Source organism: Ursus americanus, chromosome 31, assembly GCF_024610735.1.
Source record: "Ursus americanus isolate L20-20 chromosome 31, mUrsAme1.1.p, whole genome shotgun sequence".
In the NCBI taxonomy this organism is placed as follows: Eukaryota; Metazoa; Chordata; class Mammalia; order Carnivora; family Ursidae; genus Ursus; species Ursus americanus.
In genome coordinates this window covers 18,309,625-18,330,924 of record NC_142157.1, presented here as the reverse complement: position 1 = coordinate 18,330,924, position 21,300 = coordinate 18,309,625, and the positions used below count along the sequence as shown (strand labels likewise).

At 45.1% G+C, this 21,300-nt stretch overlaps 1 protein-coding gene across 2 annotated transcripts in view; it reads right to left on the bottom strand.

Annotated features, from left to right (window-relative positions):
* The window catches only part of NEBL (nebulette), a 336,315-nt gene extending 315,602 nt beyond the window's left edge, over positions 1–20,713 (bottom strand). Inside the window, exons 1-2 of one of the 2 annotated variants that reach the window (XM_087857637.1) lie at positions 20,424–20,713; positions 19,062–19,156 (exon numbers count right to left, since the gene is read on the bottom strand). In XM_087857637.1, the coding sequence (XP_087713763.1) occupies positions 19,062–19,156; positions 20,424–20,492 (164 nt within the window). In that variant the 5' untranslated portion in view covers positions 20,493–20,713. The remainder of the gene's footprint in view (positions 1–19,061; positions 19,157–20,423) is intronic. The other variant, XM_045787422.2, reaches the window with a different exon arrangement.
* Positions 20,714–21,300: the final 587 nt, after the last annotated feature.

The window sequence follows — 21,300 nt, the reverse complement described above, 5'->3', positions numbered from 1 at the left end:
CTGCCCACACTCCCCACACGCTCCCTGGCTGGCCTGCCTCTCCTACACCCTCAGGTTCTCTGTGTGTCCTTCCTATTGCCTTGGTCTGGGTCTCCGCAGAGCTGGTCCCTCACCTCCCCCAGGTTTTGTTCAAATGTAAGAACTCCATTTCTCTGAGCAGCTTATTCTAAGTTGCAAGCAGCCCTCCAACCCCCGCCTGACCCACTGACACTCTGTTTCCCTTCCTTGCTTGATTTTTCTCTATAGTATCTATCATTTTCTAATATATTACTTATAGATTTGTTGTGTATATTGTGTATATTGTCTGTGCTTCCCTCTAAAATGGAAACTCCATGAGGGCAGTATTTTCATCTGCTTTGAACTACATATACATCTACTACTATATTCCCAAATACTTAGGACAGTGTCTGGTGTAGCAGATGTTCAATCAATATTAATGAATGAATGAATTCCACCAATGAATTAACGAAGAAGGGACTGAAATTCTACCATTCAAGGAATAGGACAGTAAGGTGAGCCCTACTGGGCTTAACAGGAATGCAGGCAGAGACAAGCCCAATTTTACTTCCACCCCCCTTAGCTTCTAAGGGGCCTGGGTCGCAAAACAGTGCAATCCAGGATGGACCTTCTCTCATGTTCTTCATCTGGCCATCCCTCTATCCCCAACACCAAGCTTCTGGTTATAAACTAAGCTTCTGGTTATGCCTCCAGTGTCATATTTAAAATCCACTAATCTCATGAACTCCTTCGGCACTCAGTGAGCATCGACCCACCTCCATTCCCCAACGCCACACAATGCCCGCAGGCCACACCTCACAACATAGGCTACAAGGACAGAGGGATCCACTGTCGACAAACATTCACCATTAATCCAGAACAGAAGAAGCCAAAAAAGAAAAAGGAAAGCATATCATGCCATCCAAACACTTAACTAGCGAAGTGTAGATCAGGTAACATACTGGGTTCCAGGCACTAACTCTGCTCTGAACTCATGAACCTCAGAACAGTAATTTAACTTCCTGTTTGGAGAAAATATAAAGATAAATGCATCAAGTTCTAGTCCAGCATGCCAATGACCACAAATCTTTTCCTACGTATTCTGCTAAAGTAAAACATGACTTTGGGGCGGGCGGGGGGGTGCTCTCTGTATCCATTTCCTTGTTTGTAGCAATATGAATAATAGAATAACCCAACGGAAAAGCAGCACCACCCTATGTCCTTAGAACCAAGGTTTTGTTCTCCTTGGTTTCAACCTCTCTTTCTAGCCTTTGTGGATTTTCTCTGGCCTCGAATCCCAGATCTCCGGTCTGCTAGCCCCAAGTTGTCTACCCTATACCACGTGTCTCCTGGCTCAGAAATGTGCAGTGACAATGGGTCAGGCACTTCCCATATACTATCTCATGTGACCCTCTCAACAACTCCAGGGGGCATCCTCATTTTACAGATTAGGAAACTAAGGTTGGAGACATGAAGTGACTTTCCAAGTAGAGTCCAGAGCTCAAACTGAAATGTCTGACTTCAAAGCTTGGGCTCCTAATGACTACGCCATACAGCAAGGTTACAGAGGCTAATGTATTACCAATTAGCTTCTTGAAATGAGTATATACAGAAATAAAATGTCTTTACAGCATAAAAGTAGGATGCAGGGCTGCATTTGTATCTGTTAAATGATGCATAATGTAATAAGGCCACATAAAATGGAGCAGGCAAATAGGAAATTCATAATGAGCTCACACATGAATGTATGTTTTTCAGAAACGTTTCACCTTCTTCAGAGTTTTTGGGAAATGTTTACAAAACATTGACTTAACGATGAAGAGAACAATTCCCCAGTTCAAAAGGCCTTATATTATTAATACTACACAGAAAATATTCTTTTTTTTAAGATTTTATTTATTTATTTGACAGAGAGAGACAGCTAGTGAGAGAGGGAACACAAACAGGGGGAGTGGGAGAGGAAGAAGCAGGCTCATAGCGGAGGAGCCTGATGTGGGGCTCGATCCCAGAACGCCGGGATCACACCCTGAGCCGAAGGCAAATGCTTAACGACTGAGCCACCCAGGTGCCCCATGAAAATAAATATTCTTTCAAGCAAGCACTAAAGTCAAATTTAGAAAGTGAGTCCTAATGTAAACGAGCTCTAACACTGAATTTTCCCCTCTGTCTTCTGCACTCGTGGGCTTCCACAGCACCTGTGTGTTTAGAGACTCACAATATAAAACAGCATGAAAGAAAAAAGCACAACTCTCAACATTATTAGAAATGTCAAAGAGACGATGTATATTCATCTTCCTCCACAATATCATAAAACAAATCTTCACAGCTAAGAGTCTCTTTCATATGTTCACCATGAGGAATTTTGAAAATGCATTCCAATTTGAAAAATATACACAAGAACTTGAAATCTTGGGGACTGTGCCTGTAAAACTTTAACTCTTCGGCTTTAAAATTCACACCCAAAACCCAGGTAATCACTGCACTGCGCAGGCTCAAGCAATGGCTACCTTTGAAGAGTGGACAGCAGGTTGGGTATAGCACAGCCCAGCTCTGGAGAGAAGAAAACAGACTGAGTGCACTTTGGAAAGGCAGCATTGGGGATCCTTACTGCTCCCACATATAGAGGGCTATGCCCTGCTCTTTATAAACACTCATTTGCTCTTCTCCTTCTCACACTCAGTGCCTCTGCAGAGATTGCCCCACCGCATGATGAGGACAGATGTGGAGTGGGCCCAGCCACCAGCCTTTGCTGTTTCTCAAAAGCCTGATAGGAAACTGCACTACAGTTTCAAGCAGAAATCCCAGAAATTCTACTTGAGAACAGAGGTTTTTAGAAAAGTTAAGAATGTCCATTTCTGGCCACTCAAGTGGTAAAAACAGAAAGGACCAGTAGAAACTATAAGAAAAAAAAATCTACAGTCATTCATTTATGGGGGGGGGGGGGAGTTAGGAGGGAGGGTTATAATAGTGTAACTGGGGAGAAGTTGTTTTCTCCTTTTTTTAAGGTCCAGAGACATGTCCATCTGGCATCCTGTCAATAGCGTTATAAGCACTGTGCAAAAAGTAATCATGTATAAGTGGACAAAGAGTTATCAAAAAATTAAGTCAAGGGGCACCTGGGTGGCTCAGTCGTTCAGCGTCTGCCTTTGGCTCAGGGCGTGATCCCCGCATTCTGGGATCGAGCCCCACGTCAGGCTCTTCTGCTGGGAGCCTGCTTCTTCCTCCCCCACTCCCCCTGCTTGTGTTCCCTCTCTCACTGGCTGTCTCTACCTCTGTCAAATAAATAAATAAAATCTTAAAAAAAAAATTAAGTCAAGATAGAAACATCCACAGTACTTGGAGACATTCAAAGTTAAGATCTGATTATGAGGAGGAAAAAGGAGGCGTGTGTTTGGGATCTGTTTTGAAAGTCGGGGGCAGGAGCACAAGGGTGGAGCAGAAATACTATTTTTCAAAGTATGCGTGAACCCCATGGGTGGGTAAGATGTCTATCGGGTATTAAAGTTCACCTGAGAGAATAGGCTAACTAGAGAGAGCGTCCACTGAAAACAAACCAGGACCAACATGAGCCTTATCACAGGATCCACCTGCACTGGGAACATGTACCATTCCTTTTTTTTTTTTTTTTAAGATTTTATTTATTTATTTGAGAGAGAGAGAGCAAGAGCACCCGAGCACAAGCAGGGAGACAGGCAGAGGGAGAGAGAGAAAGGGAGAAGCAGACTCTCCGCTAAGGTGGGAGCCCAACTCAGGACTCGATCCCCGGACCCTGGGATCATGACCTGAGCCGAATGCAGACACTCAACCAACCAAGCCACCAGGCGCCCTAGCATGTACCATTCCTTTTGGCAGCCCGACACTTCCATATAAATGCCAGTGTCACAAAAGTAAGTCTACTCAACCAACACTTGAGACAGAGAAAATTCTTCCTTACTTCATAAAATAATAAAAGAAAGTAAAGCCATCTGAGTAAGTTTCATGATAAAATTAATAATTAAATTCTGAAATTGAAATATAAATCCTAAATCGTGGGAATATTGAGATTATAAATCTCCACACCAGAATCTTTCAATTGTGCTAGAGCTAGGTCACAGTCATGAGATTTTTTTCCCCTTTTTTAAAATAAAATGATAAGAACTGTGTCATTTTCTATGAAGTTTAAAACCATATTTCTTCTGGTCTTTTCAGTTTGAAACTGAAATTCATTTCCCTATAAATATTTTAATGCCATTCTCCTATGAGCAGGAACAATCCATCAAAGAACAATTCCATAATTGTTTCAGAAGCTTACAATGCACATAATGTCACAAAGTAAAGGTCCTGGATGGAAGAGAAGATTATTATTAAACCTTGAAAATAATAGTGAGGTCTTGAAAACATACTCATCAAATGAAGAAACAGACCCATGTAATTCAAATGCAGATTAAACTAAATGCCTGCAGGGAGGGGGAAGAGAATACACTCACTGTAAGTTTCATTTATGACAATTAACCGCATTGAATGCCTTTTTAAAAATTCAAAGTTCACAATATGTATGTCTCCCTTCTTCTATACTATTGGAAAAATAAGGCTAATTTTGTTTTGCTTGACTTTTGTTAGTGAACCTGTTATGGGTCGGTTGAATTGTACCCCTCCCCCGCCCCGCTCCTAAAAAAAGATATGACGAAGTCCTAACCGCCCCCCCCCATCCCGTCTGTACCTCAGAATGTGACCTTACGTGGAGGTAGAATCAGGTTAAAACGAGGTCATGAGAGTGGGTTCTTGTCCAGTATGACTGCTGTCCTTATAAAAAGGGGGAATTTGGACATAGAGGACACACAGAAGGAAAATGATGTGAAAAGACACAGGAAGAAGGTAGCCATCTACAAGCCAAGGAGCAAGGCCTGAAACAGATCCATCCTCACAGCCCCCGGAAGAAACCAATCCGCAGACACCTTAATTTCAGACTTCTAACCCTCAGAACTCTGAAACAATACATTTCTTTCTGTGAGGTAAGCCACCCAGTTTGTGGTACTGTGTGCAGCAGGCCTGGCAAACTAACACAGAAGCTATGAGGACTTTTTATTTTAATCCTCACAAACCATCTCTGTACTTACCCACAGGAAAATTTTGCCAGGAATTAATGTCAAATTTATTACGCTGTAATTTCTACAATCTGTCTCTTCTTCCACTTTCTAAAACTCGGGATATTTTCCCCTCTCCAAAACTCTCAGAGCCCTCTTTTGCAGATAATTTCTCAGAAAGAATGGGAAATAATGAATACAACTAATACTTACATGGTATTAATTCTGAGTCAGTCAGTAACACGGATTATCTCATTTGTTCCTTACAGTCATGTATGAACTATTGCTATCATCAACCTCCTCCTTTTGCAGATGAAATAACTGACACAGCATCACCAGTTTACAGACGAGGGAACTGAGGCACAGTGAGGCGAAGTAACGAAACCCGAGGAGCGCTGGAGTCTGTTCCCTTATGCCCCCACCACATCCTCTCTTGTGGTTCAGGGCCATGGATCACAGGCTTCAGTTCCGGGGTGTCCTTGGTCCCTGAGGTGCCATTCATATGGATCTAGAGATTCGAACAGTTCTCAGCTTTATACTGAATGGCTTGGTGTCTTCTTACTATTGACTCTCCTAATATTTAATTTCTTATGGATGTTTGTGAACCTTTTCTAGTTTTAAATAGCTTCTTCTCAGTTGAAAGGATGAAAGCTAACTAGGAACCCAATAACTCTACATCCTTCTTTGTCATCTTTTATTATCACTCCATCTTTCCCAAGTCATGGTTCATCCTTTTTCTTGACTATAAGTGTGTTTAAAACTTGTCTTTAGGGACACCTGGGCAGCTACGTGGGTTAAGCATCTGCCTTTGGCTCAGGTCACGATCCCGGAGTGTCAGGATTGAGCCCTGCATCGGGCTCCCTGTTCAGTGGGGAGTCTGCTTCTCCCTCTGCCTCTGCTCCTCCCCGCCTTGCTTGCGCTCTCACTCTCTCTCAAATTAAAAAAATCTTTAAAAAAAACTTTCCTTTAGTGTTTTTACAAGCCATTGCACACATTGGCTTTAAAAAAAAAAAGATTTATTTATTTTAAAGAGAGAGAGAGCACAGGAACAGATGGGGCAGAGGAAGAGGGAGAGAGAGAGGATCTTACGCAGGCTCCACACCCAGCATACAGCCCAATGCAGGGCTCAATCTCACAACCCTGAGATCACAACCTGAACAGAAACCAAGAGTCAGACGCTTAACTGACTGCGCCACCCAGGCGCCCCAACCATTAGCTTTCTTGACCCCATTCTTATTTTTTGTGCATTCTGGAATGCTCAGTTTTCCATCTTTTAAAAGGTGTGTTGTAGTAATCAGAGCTCGGAAAGCCCCCAGGAGATGCCCTATATGGCTTTTTGGTTTGGGGCTTGGTTTTTGTTTTAAGAGGCATTCCCCTTTCCTCGTGAACAGAAATAACACATTTTCAGTCAGAACTTTATTTCTCAAAGTCTTCTGCCTCACTGAGTCCCCTTTCTTTTTATTCCTTCTTTCCTTTCCTCAGTAAATCATATAAAGGCCCACTGTGAGACAGGGGCAGTTGTGGTCACCAGGTATCCTGCCTCACAGAGTTTCTCACGAGCGAGGGCTCCCTGCACCACTCGGCCCCTCTCGCTCCTCACACACGGTCACCAGGCTTCCCTAAAGTCGGCTGTGTGGTGTGACCAGCAGCTCCTCCCTTCATTCCAAGGCAACAGAGTCCACTGGTACCAAAGCCCTCACAGCTGCTACATCACCGACCAGTCCTTCCTTATTTTCCACATCAAGGCCAAAGCAGCTTGAAAACAGTGAAACTGTACACAAAAGCCAAGCCCCCCCCCCCAAAAAAAAAATCAACTCATACTCTCTTTTCAACTTTCGGTAGCTACCTCAGGAAAGCCTCCCTTCCCTGCTGCATCTCGCCTCTGCGCCCAAGCGTAAACACTTGAGAAAGCTTCGGTTGTATCCTCCCATCTGCCCGCAGACGTTCCACTTCCCTTTCTCCTTCATTTCATCTCACCCCCAGGTTCTCCATCATTTTTCCACCTTCAAGGTTCTTTCTTTCTATACATGGATCCACCTATTAGACATGTTTCTTTTTTAGCATAGCAAGCCTCCCCGCTGCCAGAATTTCATTATCAGCCTCTCCCCCCCCCACACACACACATACACTGCTGACATTGCTCGGGAGCCTCCCTTCGTGTCTCTGCGTTGGCATGGAGGGGTGAGGTCATCGGCACTCCTCTACCGGTCCCTTCCGAGGGTGACTTGATCCTTCCCCCATTGAGGTACTTCTTTTGTGTTTCCACCTGTTTTCTTCTGCTAGGGAATTCATTTTTAAATCCCAAGTAGCCATCTCTCCTGACCCACCAGAGAAGGATGCCCGTTAGGAGGCTTCCTGTCAAATGAAAGACTGCTCCCATTCACAATAAATGTGCTTTTAAAGCTAATCCACGCGTGTTTATTCAGTGTCTGTTATACACCTGTCACTGTATAAAGAAAAACCAATATGCTTTTCTTTCAACATCTGTCAAAATGCCATTGCACAGGACACTTCTTGGGCAATAGCCCCCATGTACAAATTACAGGTGCTTTTACTGACCACTCACCCCTCAGGTACATATGACACAAGAAATGCACAAATAAACCAGTTTCCTGACTCCTGGCCAATTAAACCTGACATTACATAACTGCCATTTAAAAAAAAAAAAAAAAAAAAAAACCACAGAGGCAAACCCTCTAAACAGGATTTTCCTTCTTTAGCAGCCTCTGAGGAAGAACTGTTCTAATATGGTGTTTCTATTCCTGACAGGAATAACCCTTAATTATTATGTGCCTTAAGCATCTAGAAATTTTTAAATAGAATTTCACTTAATGTTAAGAAAATCAGAGAACTACGTCAGTGGCAACAGAAAAGACTTTAAACAGAGAGAGAGAGAGAGGGAGCGCTGGCATGGGGGAGGGGGACGGGGGAAGAAGAACAGATCTTGATGAGTTGTTTTTGAAGTTCTGGAAATCTTAGAGAAAAGACAGAGCATTGAAAGAAAGTCACCAAAGAAAATTAAATTCTTCCATAAAAGAATGTAAAGACTTGTCATTTATCAGGGATTAATGCATTCATCCCTGATTACATTTTGTCTCAGAAAATAAATAAGTCATACTTATTTCCAGAAAAAAAAATACATGGATATGCAAATGAATAGGCACATGGTCTGATGTCTAAAAACAGGGCTCACTTCTAAGACTTTGAAAAACATGGTTGTCACAATGTGATTCTTACTAAGTACCTCTGTAGACATTATTCCTGTCATCCTTTGTTCAGTTGCATGTCAGTGGCCAATAATCTAGCAATAAATTTCAATATTTCACCTAAACTCTCTAGTGGTAGCTGCTGTTCATGTATACATTATCAGTCCAAGCGTGGCCAGCTCCAGCTGGCATCACTATGGGGATCCTCATGGAAAGAAGTCTATTCCCTCTTGTTGCGTCAGCTCTGTCAGCGAGGGATGCCTGCGGTTGAGCTGTATGGCTCAGTCAGCCAGAGGGGCTCACCGCCCTCCCAACAAGCTAGCTGGGCAGTGGGTTCTACCGAAGGGATAGTTAGAGCGCAGAGTAAGTGCTGGGGCATACCAAGGCAATCAGGATGATTCCTGCTCTCAAAAATGTAATCTGCTACTGAAAAGCCTTGTCTATTGATGAAAACCAAATCTAGAGAGCTATATCAAAGGTCCTTGCACATGTAGGTCCTCCCATCAGCCTCCCGTGAGCAGTCAGCAAACAGTTTACAACTCTTACCCAACTTCTATTGATTGACTAAATAGATATGGTGGGTTTTAGATCATCATTCTTGTCATAATGGGACAGGAAGGTTCATGATGTGAGAGAGCAACACTGGGTCAACAGTTCAAACAGCATATCTGATAAGGACGCTGAGAAGCACACCTGTTGTATAATAAAGAATTTGACCAGGGGCTCCTGGGTGGCTCAGTCATTAAGCGTCTGCCTTCAGGTCAGGGCATGATCCCAGAGTCCTGGGATCGAGCCCCGCATCGGGCTCCTCTGCTGGGAGACTGCATCTTCCTCTCCCACTCCCCCTGCTTGTGTTCCCTCTCTTGCTGGCCGTCTCTCTCACTGTCGAATAAATAAATAAAATCTTATACAAAAAAAAAAGAAAGAAAGAATTTGACCAGCATTTGTCCCCGCTTCCTGAGATATGCTCTAAATAGTTGTAATTTCCCAAGTGATTGGAAATATCTTTGTTATTCATTAGTCCCCTGATCCATACGTGAGTTATGCTAACAAGATGGTCTTAGGATGGGACTGACCACTCCAGGCATCATGTGATTACAGGGTTGGGGCTTTGAGTCGGGCAATATCAGTGGACCTCGTCCAAGGAGGGGAGGGGGACTAGAGATTGAGTAATCACACATGGCCAATAAGTCATCAGGTCTGTGTAATGAAACCTCAATAAAAACTCTGGACACCAAAGCTCAGTGGAGATTCTTAATTGGTTAACACAACAATGTACCCACAGGGAGACACATCCAGATTCCACAGGGCAAGGGCAAGAAAACTCCATGTCCAGGACCCTCCCTCACCTCATTTGGCTGCTCCAGATTTGTATCCTTTATAATAAAACAATAATCTTAAGTACAGCACTTTTCTGAGTTCTTTGAGTCATTCTAGCTAATTAGCTAATTGTGGGAACCCCCAAATTTGTAGCCAGTTGGTCAGAGGCGTGGGTGGCCTGGGGACTTCTGAACTTGCAGCTGGCCTCTGTCTGGTTGGGGACCACACCCTTAACTCGTGGAGCTGACACTAATTCTGGGTGGTTAGCCTCAGAACTACACTGCAGCATTGCAACACCCATTCTCAATTCCTTAAACACATGCCAGAAATAATACCTTTAAGAAGTCAAGCTCTTGCAGCTGACCTGACCTCCCGAACCCCCAATCCACCTCCAACCCAGGCTGTGAACTTCCATGGTCCACTCTCAGCAAGAAACTGCCTCCAATGGGGAGAAAAATACAACTATAGTACAAGGCAGGCCTTTTGAAAAGTGATATGATTGAGGTATAAAAACTACATTGAGGGACATCTGGATACTTCATTCAGTTGAGGGTCTGACTCTTGATTTCGGATCAGGTCATGATCTCAAGGTTACGAGATCAAGCCCTGTGTGGGGGCTTTGCGCTCAGCACAAAGTTGGCTTGAGATTCTCTCACTCTCCCTCTCCTTCCTCCTCAGCCTCTCCCCCACCAAATAATAAACAAATAAATAAAATCTTTTTAAAAAATTACAATGAACACACAAAGAGAGTCCAGTGATTGACTGAGAGATTCAGGATGGCTTCACAAAGGCTGTCACAGCTGTGTACCTTAAAGATGAAAGTAACTTTAAAAGAGGGGAGGGCAGGAAAGCATAAAAACGGCATGAGTAAAGGGTCAGATCATGTGTCAAGTTTCATAATGACGACAATTATATCTTTTATTAACTCCTTACCACGTGCCTGAAACTGTGTTCAACTTATTATTTTGATATTCCAATGAAGCCTTAATCATAGTCTATTATTATACCCATTTTACAGATGAGGAGACTTAGCTGAAGACACCTGATAAAGGCATCAGGCAAGCAGCCCAGTATGACTAGAGAGGAGACAGAAGTGAGCAGGGGAAGGTAGGTGGTGAAAAGCCCCCAGGTGTCTGTCAGAAACCCAATCTCTTTTTTTGTAGGCAATGGGGACCATCCGAGGTGTTTGTGCAAGAAAGTGAAGTCACCAGAGCCATGGTTTCAGGAGATAAGTATGGTGGCAGGAAAAACCTTCAAAAAGAGAAAGACTGGAACAGGGAGACCAGTTAGGGGACATTGGTCAGATCACTGGCCAAACATGATAAGAGAGCACGAGTGAGAGCACAGGCAAGGACAGAAGAAATGAATACAGGGATGGGATGAGGGGGAGGGAGGTGTGGAAGGCAACTGAGATGCTTAAGGATCCAGCCAATAGGTGGATGGTGGGAAGAGTAGCCAGGAGAGGATGGTACAGTCATCCAAACGTAGCATCAAAAATACGTCTGTGCGTCCGATGTGTCTTTCCGTACTGATGTGTGGGCTTAGTACACTGTTCTTGATGCTTCCGCACATCACCTGAGTTGCTGGAGTTCACGTTCTAGATCAATTAATGGATAATGAAGTCACATTTAAAGCCCAAACTCAATACTGGTGGGCAACCCTCTAAGTCCACATCCCAGATCTCTGGCCCTCGGCTCTCCCCACCCTCTCTGCAGTTGACTTGCACCTGCTTTTGATGGATAATAAGCATCAGGGGATCAAATCAAAGGTTTTTGTCTAACTGGCTTTTTAGACTGCTGAGCTGAAGCAGAAGGATAGCAGACCACCAGTCTACCTACCGGTCTGATGCTATTCTAAATTACACACATCGAGCTAGTTTTCTTCTAGGTCCTAGGATTCAATGGGAATGAGTCAACAGAGCATGGAAAAGTAAACAGAAGTTGAACACAAAGTAACTCCCTCAAGGACGCCACAAAGAAAAATGCACAGATGACTATAGATAAAATTAATAATGGGTTTCCAGTGCTGGAATAAACAATCCTTGCTGTTCAAACCTGGTCCTTCTCACAACTTCCTGTTTTCTGGTTCTGCCTGTGCCGCCATATCTTGGTTCAACAAGAAAGGCTGCAGAATGGTTTCTTCACTAGCTGAGCTTCAGAATCAATAATAATGCTTTTACAAAGCCTATGAAATGCTCTGGGTACTCAGCTCATAAATATTACTCTAGATTCCACCGTTCACACTGCTAAAAGCCTAGGGCTTCCTAGTAACACTAACTACAGGAGAAAAGAAAGAGAAAGGAAAAGAAATTCAGCTTTCCGTTCCTCTAGAGAGGGAGCGTGGAGAGGCCTCGGGCTCTGGAGAAGGAAGGTGTCCTCTGGGGGGATGTCTGCTTCTCACATCCCCAGGAACCACTGTTCCTTTGTAAAGCACGCCTTTGAAAACGTTTAAAGAAGACATACTGAAATGCACCCTTACACAGGGCCCCTGACACATAATCAATATCCCTTTAAGCACACACATCTATATCTTGCATTAACCTTGCATTCCACCATGATTTAGGAGATATTTGCTGTGCTTCATCTCCAAATCTTTTCTTATCTGACATCATTCCATAATAAATACATCATCATAAAGAGTCTCCACATTGAAGGCACCTTTCACAAACACTTTTTTTTTTTAAGATTTATTTATTTCAGAGAGAGACAGAGAGTGGGCAGGGGGGTAGTGTGGAGGGAGAGGGAGATAGAATCTTAAGCAGATTTTCTCGGAGCCCAACCAGGGGCTCAATCTCACGACCCTGAGATCACGACCTGAGCCAAAACCAAGAGGTAGATGCTTAAAAGACTGTGCTGCCCAGGCGCCCCTTTCTCAAACACTTTTAAATGTGACAGAACTCAGTACCTGATGTGTAAATATAGTCTTCTAGAATGATTTCAAAAGATACTAAAATTCATGAGATACCATCAATGGTTCAATAAGGTAACTGAGAATCCGATCAGGTTGCATATACACTGGAACCTTTCTGTTTGGTTCAAATAAAATGTCTCCACTCCTCACTTTCAATCGTCCAATGTTAACAAAAATACAAAAACGAAACAAAACAAAACAAACAAAAAATAAAAACCTATCATCTTCCCACGTCAGGTCTATGTCAAGGAGCAAGAGGTTGAATGTTTTCCTATGTAGTATGTAACTAAAAAGTCAGGCAAGGCATATTATATATAATTGATGCTAACCAGAACTCCCACAAACCACAATATCCTTCCAGAGAAACTGTTACTTTTAACAATGTGACACTTCCCCCTCTCTTTAAGAGGAAATATGAAACAATTTTCAATTTTTATAATTAAGGGAGGGCACTAACATTTGCATACCTAATAGGTGTCATTTGATGTGTAAAGGCTTACAAAGATTTCCCCCATTTAATTTCTATAGTGCCCCTGTTAGGTAGAAATTATTATCTTATTTCACAGATTATAATTAAACCCAGAAGAAAATTAATGAACATCAGTAAGGAATCTTTTAGAACGATACCAAGTTTTGAAACCGAGCCTGTAAGCAGTGAAGGGAAATCCTACCATGTTCATTATGGCTTGGCAATGGCGAGCCTCAGTGGGGAGACTTCATCCTTTGGTATTCAGACTCTGGGAAACCTAACCACTACACCACCATTCAGGTTCCTCAAAGCCTACTCTCAAGCCAGCTTCTCACATTGCCCAACCTCTGTCTGCCTGCCCAAGAGAAAGCAGGCTGGGCCGTGCCCCGACCCGGGGGGTAAGACAGGGCTACACTGATGCAGCACGACCTTCACACTCACTGATGCAGCTAATCTCTATTGAGTGCTAAGTGCCAGGCTCTGGGGAAGCAGAGTGAGCAAGGCAGATGCCCTCAGAGCCACCCCAAACTAGAAGAGGGTACAGACAGATAAATAAGCACACGGTGCCTTCCTGGGATGGTGATGGCTCTGAGGGCTGAGCGGACTCCTGAAGGCTGACAGGTATGGGGTAGGATGCGGTTGGCCCCAAGAGTGGGAAAGCAATGGTTATCTGAATTCATGAACTCAGTATACACAGCGTGGTCCTCAACGGCAACTTTCAGTGCTCCCTGATGTGTGGGGCATTAAGAATATGAAGCGAAACTAGTGTTTCTCAAATTTTTTTGACCACCGCTGCCAGTAAAAATATTTTTTACGTCATGATCCAATACACACTGTACACACACAACTGGAAAAAAAATGTTTACCACAACAATACTCATTTCACTACTCAGATGCACTCTGATATTTCCTCTTTCTCGCGCGCACGCGCTCTCTTTCAGTTCTGGATACAACCCTCTAATGGGTGGCAAGCCACAGTGTGAAAAACATTGGTATAAACCTTTTAATAGGCATAACTATTATTTCTTTGATGTACTTCCTCTTCTCTATCCTCTTTTTCCTTCTTCATCCCTTAGAAAGTACCACTGAGAAAATAAAAACACTACTCTTTACTGGAGGTCTGCTATATGCCAGAAACTGCCGGAACCTTGGCGTGCACTGTCTCCTTAGTCCCACGCAGCCCTGTAAGGGTAAGCATTACCATTCCCGTTGTATGGATGAAGAAACCGAAGCTTAGAGATCAAGGGACTTGCTCAGCAGAACATGATGGAGCCAGGATTCAAATCCAGTTCTGTCTTGCTTCGAAACTCCAATTACACCACAGTGCCTTTCATGAAAAGTTCTTAAGTAATTAAAGCTAACTTAATAGCAAGAATTTCATAAGTCCCCTTGAGATAACTCAAGCCCTTGGCGGGTTACAGAACTGGGTTTGAGAGGTCTAAACAGAGATAAGGGAAATAGATTGGTGGAAAAACTCTCAGGTATAAATTCAATTTCCTTCCGTGTCCTCAGAGCACCCTTAGTAAAGGCAATAACAAGGACTGACCAGCAGAGAAATGGTAAGTGAGAGCTAGTGGAGCGTTGGCCTAGATAATCGCCCTCAAGACAGACTGGCTGAATAGCATTGACCGTTCTGGGCATCTCATAATGAGCAGCACCTGGCTCAGCATCTCCCAGGCTATAGACAGTCAATAAATATTCACAAGACAAATGCTAACACAGGCAGAGTGAAAGTAAACACGATGCACAGCTCCTACTGTTTTATTTTTAACATCTCCCAAAATGATGTTAAGTGAAACTATTTGCTGGGAGGGAATCTTATTTGGAGAGATAGTTAAACATATTGAGCACAGATATTTGTGTTCTTTCAGCCCCGTATTTAAAGATACATTTGACACAGATAGAGGGTATACCAAATGTGGGCAGATTGGGACAAATTCTCAGCCCCCAAAAAATGTCTGCAGAAGTGATGACTTGGGGGAATTATTGACAAGGTCCTGCTTAAAACTACTGCATCATTAACTGGGGCCTCCCCTGACCTAAAATAACTAGACTTTTGGTGCCAGTGCATTAACTGGCCAGTCACTGACATTGCTATTTCTGAGCTACAATATTTCTCTGAAAATCTGAAGAAATGATGTATTCTTTACAAACACATGGTAAGTGCAATTTTGACTTTCACACGTGATAAATTAAATAATTTATTTGCCAAAGGGCCTTGGAGTTTATATTCTTTGGGTGGCTTGTTGGGTAGTTTAGCTTGGCATAGAAATTCACATACAAAAATGAGGTATGTTTTTTGTCTAATCACAAACTGTTATTTTCTCAACATCTCTTAGCAATAAAAATATTGCCTCGTCCTCTTTTCTTTGCAAGTTCCATGATGAAAAAAAAAAATCCTGAATGTGCTAAAGAATCCACCGCCTGCTTATGAAACATAAAGGCTATGAAAACATGGCATGTATTCAAGTAGACCAGCTTGTTTTTAAATATTTTAATAGTGTGCGCTACTGCATTGGGAGCTAAATGTGTATTAGGCCCATCTTACATCTAGTGTGTAATACACTTTGATCATTCTATCAAAAGATCAAAATTTAAATATTATGTAAATTATATTTTATACGTGTTCTCCTTGGCGTGAAATCAAACAGAAAACTTTCTTCTCTAAACACATGAGAATATAAACAAGCAACATATTTAAAGTGAAGAAAATACTCACTACTTCATCCCATTAAAAAAATGCCCCCAGGTATCAATTAAAATAAAAAGCTTTTATGTTTTCTTAAAATAAACTTAAATGTCTGTTAATCCTTTCAAATTATCAAGCATATTCTTGATATTTATGTTCAAGGGTTTTTTTCCACAAGAATGCTACATAAGTCCTCTTCATGAAAACTCTGACAGATTATGTAAATCAACAGAAATGAAATTAAAGAATACTGAATCTCCAATAATCAAAAAAAGTTGTCGTTTTAACTAAATGTAAAGTATGAACTTTAATTGGATCTGGTTTAAAAAGAAAAAAGCAGCTATAAAAGGCATTCTTAGGACAATGGAGGAAATGCGAAAAGAGACAGGATTTTAGATATTATGAAATGTTGGTTAATTTTCCTAGGTGTGACAATGGCTCTATGACTCTTTAAGAAAATATATTTATTCTTAGTACGTGGATGATGTAGTTTTCAGGGATGATATATCAACATATGAAACTAACTTAATGCGTGAAACTGACAAATGGTCTGACAATAATAAATAAATTTGTGCATATAACTAAATAGAAATATGAAACCAATGTGGCAAAATGTTAATAACAGTGGCATTTCAGTGGAAGATATACAGATGTTCGTTGTATTATTCTTTCAACCACTTTGTGTATATGCAAATTTTCACAGTAACAAGTTGTGGAGGGAAGGACAGCCATTTTCATTTAAACATGGACATATATTGACTCTTGAGCCAAACTGAGTACAGATAAAATATTGCTCTACATGGACACAGACTGTTTCATTTTCCAGTAACAGTATGCTTCAGAGAATCAATTTCCCACCATTGACCCGGAGAAATTATGGCAACCCTTCTGGCCAAGACCACAGGGAACAGCTGATTGACATACACCACCTGAATTAGAGCGGAGACCATCAGAATCCCCAGAGGGTAATCCACACCGCCCAGCAAGTTTACATGGCAACCTGTGCCCTTGGAAAAATAAGGGTTGAGACCACGGGTCTTCCAGCCTGGAACCTTCACAGCAGACAGCACCTGCAACTTGGCAAGGCTCTGTTTCTGGAGACAGAGTATCAAGCTGTGACATGAACTTAAAGCTAAATTAAACAAATTGACACTATCAATTCGAATCATTCACCCACTAAAGCTAGATTTCTGTCTTCCCCTGTGGCTCTGCTCAACAAAGTGAACCACCAGGCTTCATATTAAGCAAGAAACCTGAGATGCTATCCCCAAAATTCCACTTAAACCCCATACCAAAGCACTTGAATTATATAAGAAAGTTTAGAGAGAAAAATCTGTAAGCATTTGATTTAGACATACCCAAAGTATTTAAAATAAGATGTGGTCCCTATGGAACAACACAGCAGGATGTTTCCCACCTACAATTAGAGGCTTTTTGTTTTGGGGTCCAAATCTCAACAGTTCTGGGCACAAGTTCACTATTAAGTCAGAGCGCAAACCAGCCATCCACGACTTGCTGCAGAATCTGATATTCTTTTTTAATTGGACTGAACTGAAACGAAGGAGTAAGCCCTGAATTTTCAAGTGGCCCCATGCAACCAAACACCCTCTCCTTCAGTTGTACCTCTTTTTTTTTTTTTTGGCCTTTTATTTTTATCATTTCTTTTCTCCCTAAGTCAATTCTTTATCTATACGTACGTATGTGTGTGCATAATTGTGTATGTATACATGCACACATAGATATGTATATGATACATGTTCCATCATATCATATTAAATGTAATTGTTCTCTCCTCAATTTCTCTCTCTCCTTGTCTTTCCTCTTCTGCTCCCAATTCCTCCAGAACCACCAGGGCCACCCAAAGGCATTGTTATCACCGGGTTAAACTCCAGGCTGCAGAGCCATAAAGAATCTTGATGTGGTCCATAAAGACTGATCGAATCAGGCCAAGGGCTGGAGTAGTTACGGGAAAACGGTTCACTTTCCTTTAAACTAAAGAACAATTATCTCGTTTATGGGTTGTAGGAGACCCTTTCCCATCTAGGTACTGCTGACTGCCTTTGATGTTTAACCAGTCCCTCATACCTCTCTTTAAGAGAAGCAGGAGACCATGACACTGAAATCTCATTCTTGCTTCATGTTATCCCGGTAAAAGGCATGGTACAGGAGGGTTGAAAACATTGATGAGTTTGGGCAATATCTGTCAATTTCACTTATCCAAAAAAGTCCTGAATTCTGTTCAGTGCCCATTTTCTGATTTCTTGAAAAGTTTCTAGTCTATCCATAAGCACTAAGCTAGACCCAACCGAAACACAAAGAGATTAAAAAAAAAAAAAAAGTTCTTCACCAGAGACATATGAGCACACTACATTTGTTTACTGAAAATTTACTGTCTCTGAAAACACGGTCCCATGAGTGAAGTGTCAATTAACTGTGGGCCCTCCATCTCCGGAAGTCCTGAACGAACCTACTTCAAAAACTCCAAAGAGAATGAATCTCTGGCAATATTCCAGCCAAAAGGCAGGGGACCCTCTGCCACCTCCAGGCTGGAGTGGACTCCACAGGGGAACAGGGAAGAAGGCAACTCAACAACCAGGGCCAAGAGCCCACAGCTGAGAAGACTCTGGGGTGGGCGGGGGCTCCACAAGTAGAGAGACACATGCCCCAGGGCAGCAAGGTAGACATTTGGAACCAATGGCCAATGTTTACCCATCTCCAGATTCTAGGAGGGAACTGAGCCCCTTCCTGAGCCTGTAAAGATTAAATGAGTCAGTATGCATAAAGTGCTGAGAACAGGGCCTAGCACATGGTCGGCACTGTATAAATGCTAGCTAACTACTACTAGTATAGGCTAAAAGCACGCCTACAGAAAAGCTTGCCAAAAGAAGGTTGCCTTCTTTCATCCTCACCAACAGACCTACTACTAACCAGCCAGAAATACCTATGTCACCATTCTTTCACTCCCTGTGTAAGCTCGAGGATCTCTGCAGTGGTCTCGGCTAAGACGAAGCCAGACTTCCTTCCCTAGCAACTAGGTTCAGATATAAAATTGCAATATGGCAACATCATATGATTCAAATGGAAAGCTGACATGCACGTCAGAGCCCACACTTTCTCGGTGTGTAGTTCTGCAGCTTCTAACAAATGTGCCCCACTCTGCAACACTGTGAGCCTCAAAAACGAACCTGGCTGAAGACACACGCAAATTGCCCTGCACATGAAGAACGACACCCATGCCATGAGCCTCCAGCAAAGTCCCTGGCCCTAGAGTCTGTGGCATAAACAAGTCATTGGCCACTGCCCCTCCTGCGCCACACAGTGCGTCAGTTCTTCAGAACTGGCAGATCCACTCACTCCTGTGTTCTGAGGCGGGGCCGCACCTGGCATGCCGTGTTGACAATACTTACGCATTACAGTAGGGCTTCTTGTCATAGCCTTTGTAGTTGTTCATGTTGAGAGCCATCTTACAGACCTCACAATGGAAACATCCTTTATGCCAATACTGAAAAAAAAATAATCAATATTTAAAAGTTGAGATCAATGCCAGCGCTTTCCAGGACGGGCACAGAGATATTTTTAGCGCCTCGCGGTCCCCACCCCGATTTGAAAAGACTACAACGAAATGATTGTAGGTAACAGGAGATGTGTTTGCCTACTTTCGCTTAAGTAAATAAGGCAGGCAGGCTATTCAAATTGAGTTTTAAATGAATCCCCACCCCAAGTACAGACTCCGACGGAAGAACTGCCAAGGCGCTAGCCGTACTGCACTTCTAGGAGCAGCCCGCATGGAATCCTAGACCGGTTCATGGAGGAATGGAGCCCGTGGGGTGGCTTCAGAAGGGAGACGAATCCAGCTCAAAGTGCCTACACACGGTGTTTGTAGCACCTCAGTCAGTGTGGGTCCGCCGGAAGTCAGGCAACCCGAAGGAGCGGGAGGGGGGCTATGTGAGTACCCCTGCCCCCCCCATCCCTGTCCAGCTTCTACTCGGTTGTGGGGAAGGTGGCCTCGGGCCGGATCGACTGACGGGATGGCGGTGTGCTCTCACGAGGCACTTGTATCACCACACGAGCGTTTCACAGGGACCGCCTCCGGCTGGTTTCAATTATCAGTCACTCAGGAGAGCGCCGGGGTCGTTCTCGCAGGCTGTTCCACTCCATCCACGCCCGGGAAGGGCAGGGAGCAGGGCTGCAGGGGCCGGCCTAAAGCCACTTCCTCTGGAATTCCCCAGCCGGCTGGCCGAACCCCCCGTGGAGGCCGCTCGCCGCGCCGAGCCGGGCTCTCCGGCGGGGATTATTCCGAGCAATGCCGCAGCGGCCGCCCCACGACATATTAATTATTATTTGCCTCTCCGCCTCACCGCCGTCACGGGAGGCGCTGGGGCGGCGGTGAGGTGGGGTGCGGGCGGATCCTTGGGGCGGGGATGCGGGGCGGTGAGGGGCAGGAGTGGTGGAGGGAAGGGGTCCAGTTTGCGCTCCCCGGACCCTGGGTCGCGCGCCCTCCGCCGCAGCTCTGCCGACGCCGGCGCAGCCCCGCACCCTCGCCGCCCGCACCCCGACGAAAACCCTTGCGGGTTCCAACATCACCCGCGCCAAGCGTGCTCTCTCGATACTCTTGCGGGCGTTTTCCTTTGCGTGCCCTCCCCTGTGCCAAGACACACACAAACACAGAGACCCATTCCTCTCCTCCCGTCCCAGATGCCAAAACTTCTCAGAGCAGGTGCAGCCCGGCGCCCGGCAGGTCCGGGCTGGCCCGGCGCCCCCTCGCTCACCTTATCCAGGCAGTTGACTTTCTCCGTGGGATACACGACTTTTCCGCAGCGGGCGCATTGGGGGTTCATTGTCGCGGTTCCCAGGGGCGGCGGCTGTGCGGCAGCGGCTGGGGGCTCCGAGGAGCCGCTGTGACATCCCCCGGCGAGCCCGGCACCGCCTCTGGGCAGGCGGGAGGGCTGCGGGCGGCCGGGCGCCGGGGTCGGGAGTCGGCGCCGGACCCCTGGTGAGCCGGGCGCGCAACGCGCGGGAAGGGCGGCGGGGGCGCGGGTGGGTGCGCGGCGGGGCCTGGCGCCGGGGGGCGGCCGCGCTCGCTGGCCCGGCTCGGCTCTGGCTCGGGCTCCGCGCCGCTCGCTCTGCGTCGCTCGCACTCCAGGTACCGGTGACTCACACAGACACTGGCTCCCGCCCCTCGCGCTCACTCGCTCCCCCGCCTTGCCGCCGCCGTCGCCGCCGCGCAGGCCAAACCCACCGGCGCGCCCGGACCCAAGTGGCAGGGAACGAGCACGTCGGGCACCCGGGAGGGAGGGCGCAGCGGGGGGAAAGGGGGAGGGCGAGACCGGGAGAGCTCCGCAGGCAGCCGCGGGCTGCGACTGCGAGGCCTGGGAGCGAGCCGGAACAGCAGCCGCAGCCGGGGGCGGCCAGGTGGGCGGCGGCCGGGGAGGGAAGCGCTGGGGGTGCGAGAAACTGGGGGAGGGGGTGCTCAGACCCGCGCACTCCCTGCCCTTCCTCTTCTGTCTTCTGCCCCAGCGGGGTCACCCCACTCGCAGGCGGGGTTCCTGGTACCCAGGGGTCGCGGGCTTGAACCCGCCCTCCTCCTCCAGCCCCTGCGCGGCGGGCACCAAAGCCCCACGCAAAGCCGGTCCCCGGGCCGAAGCT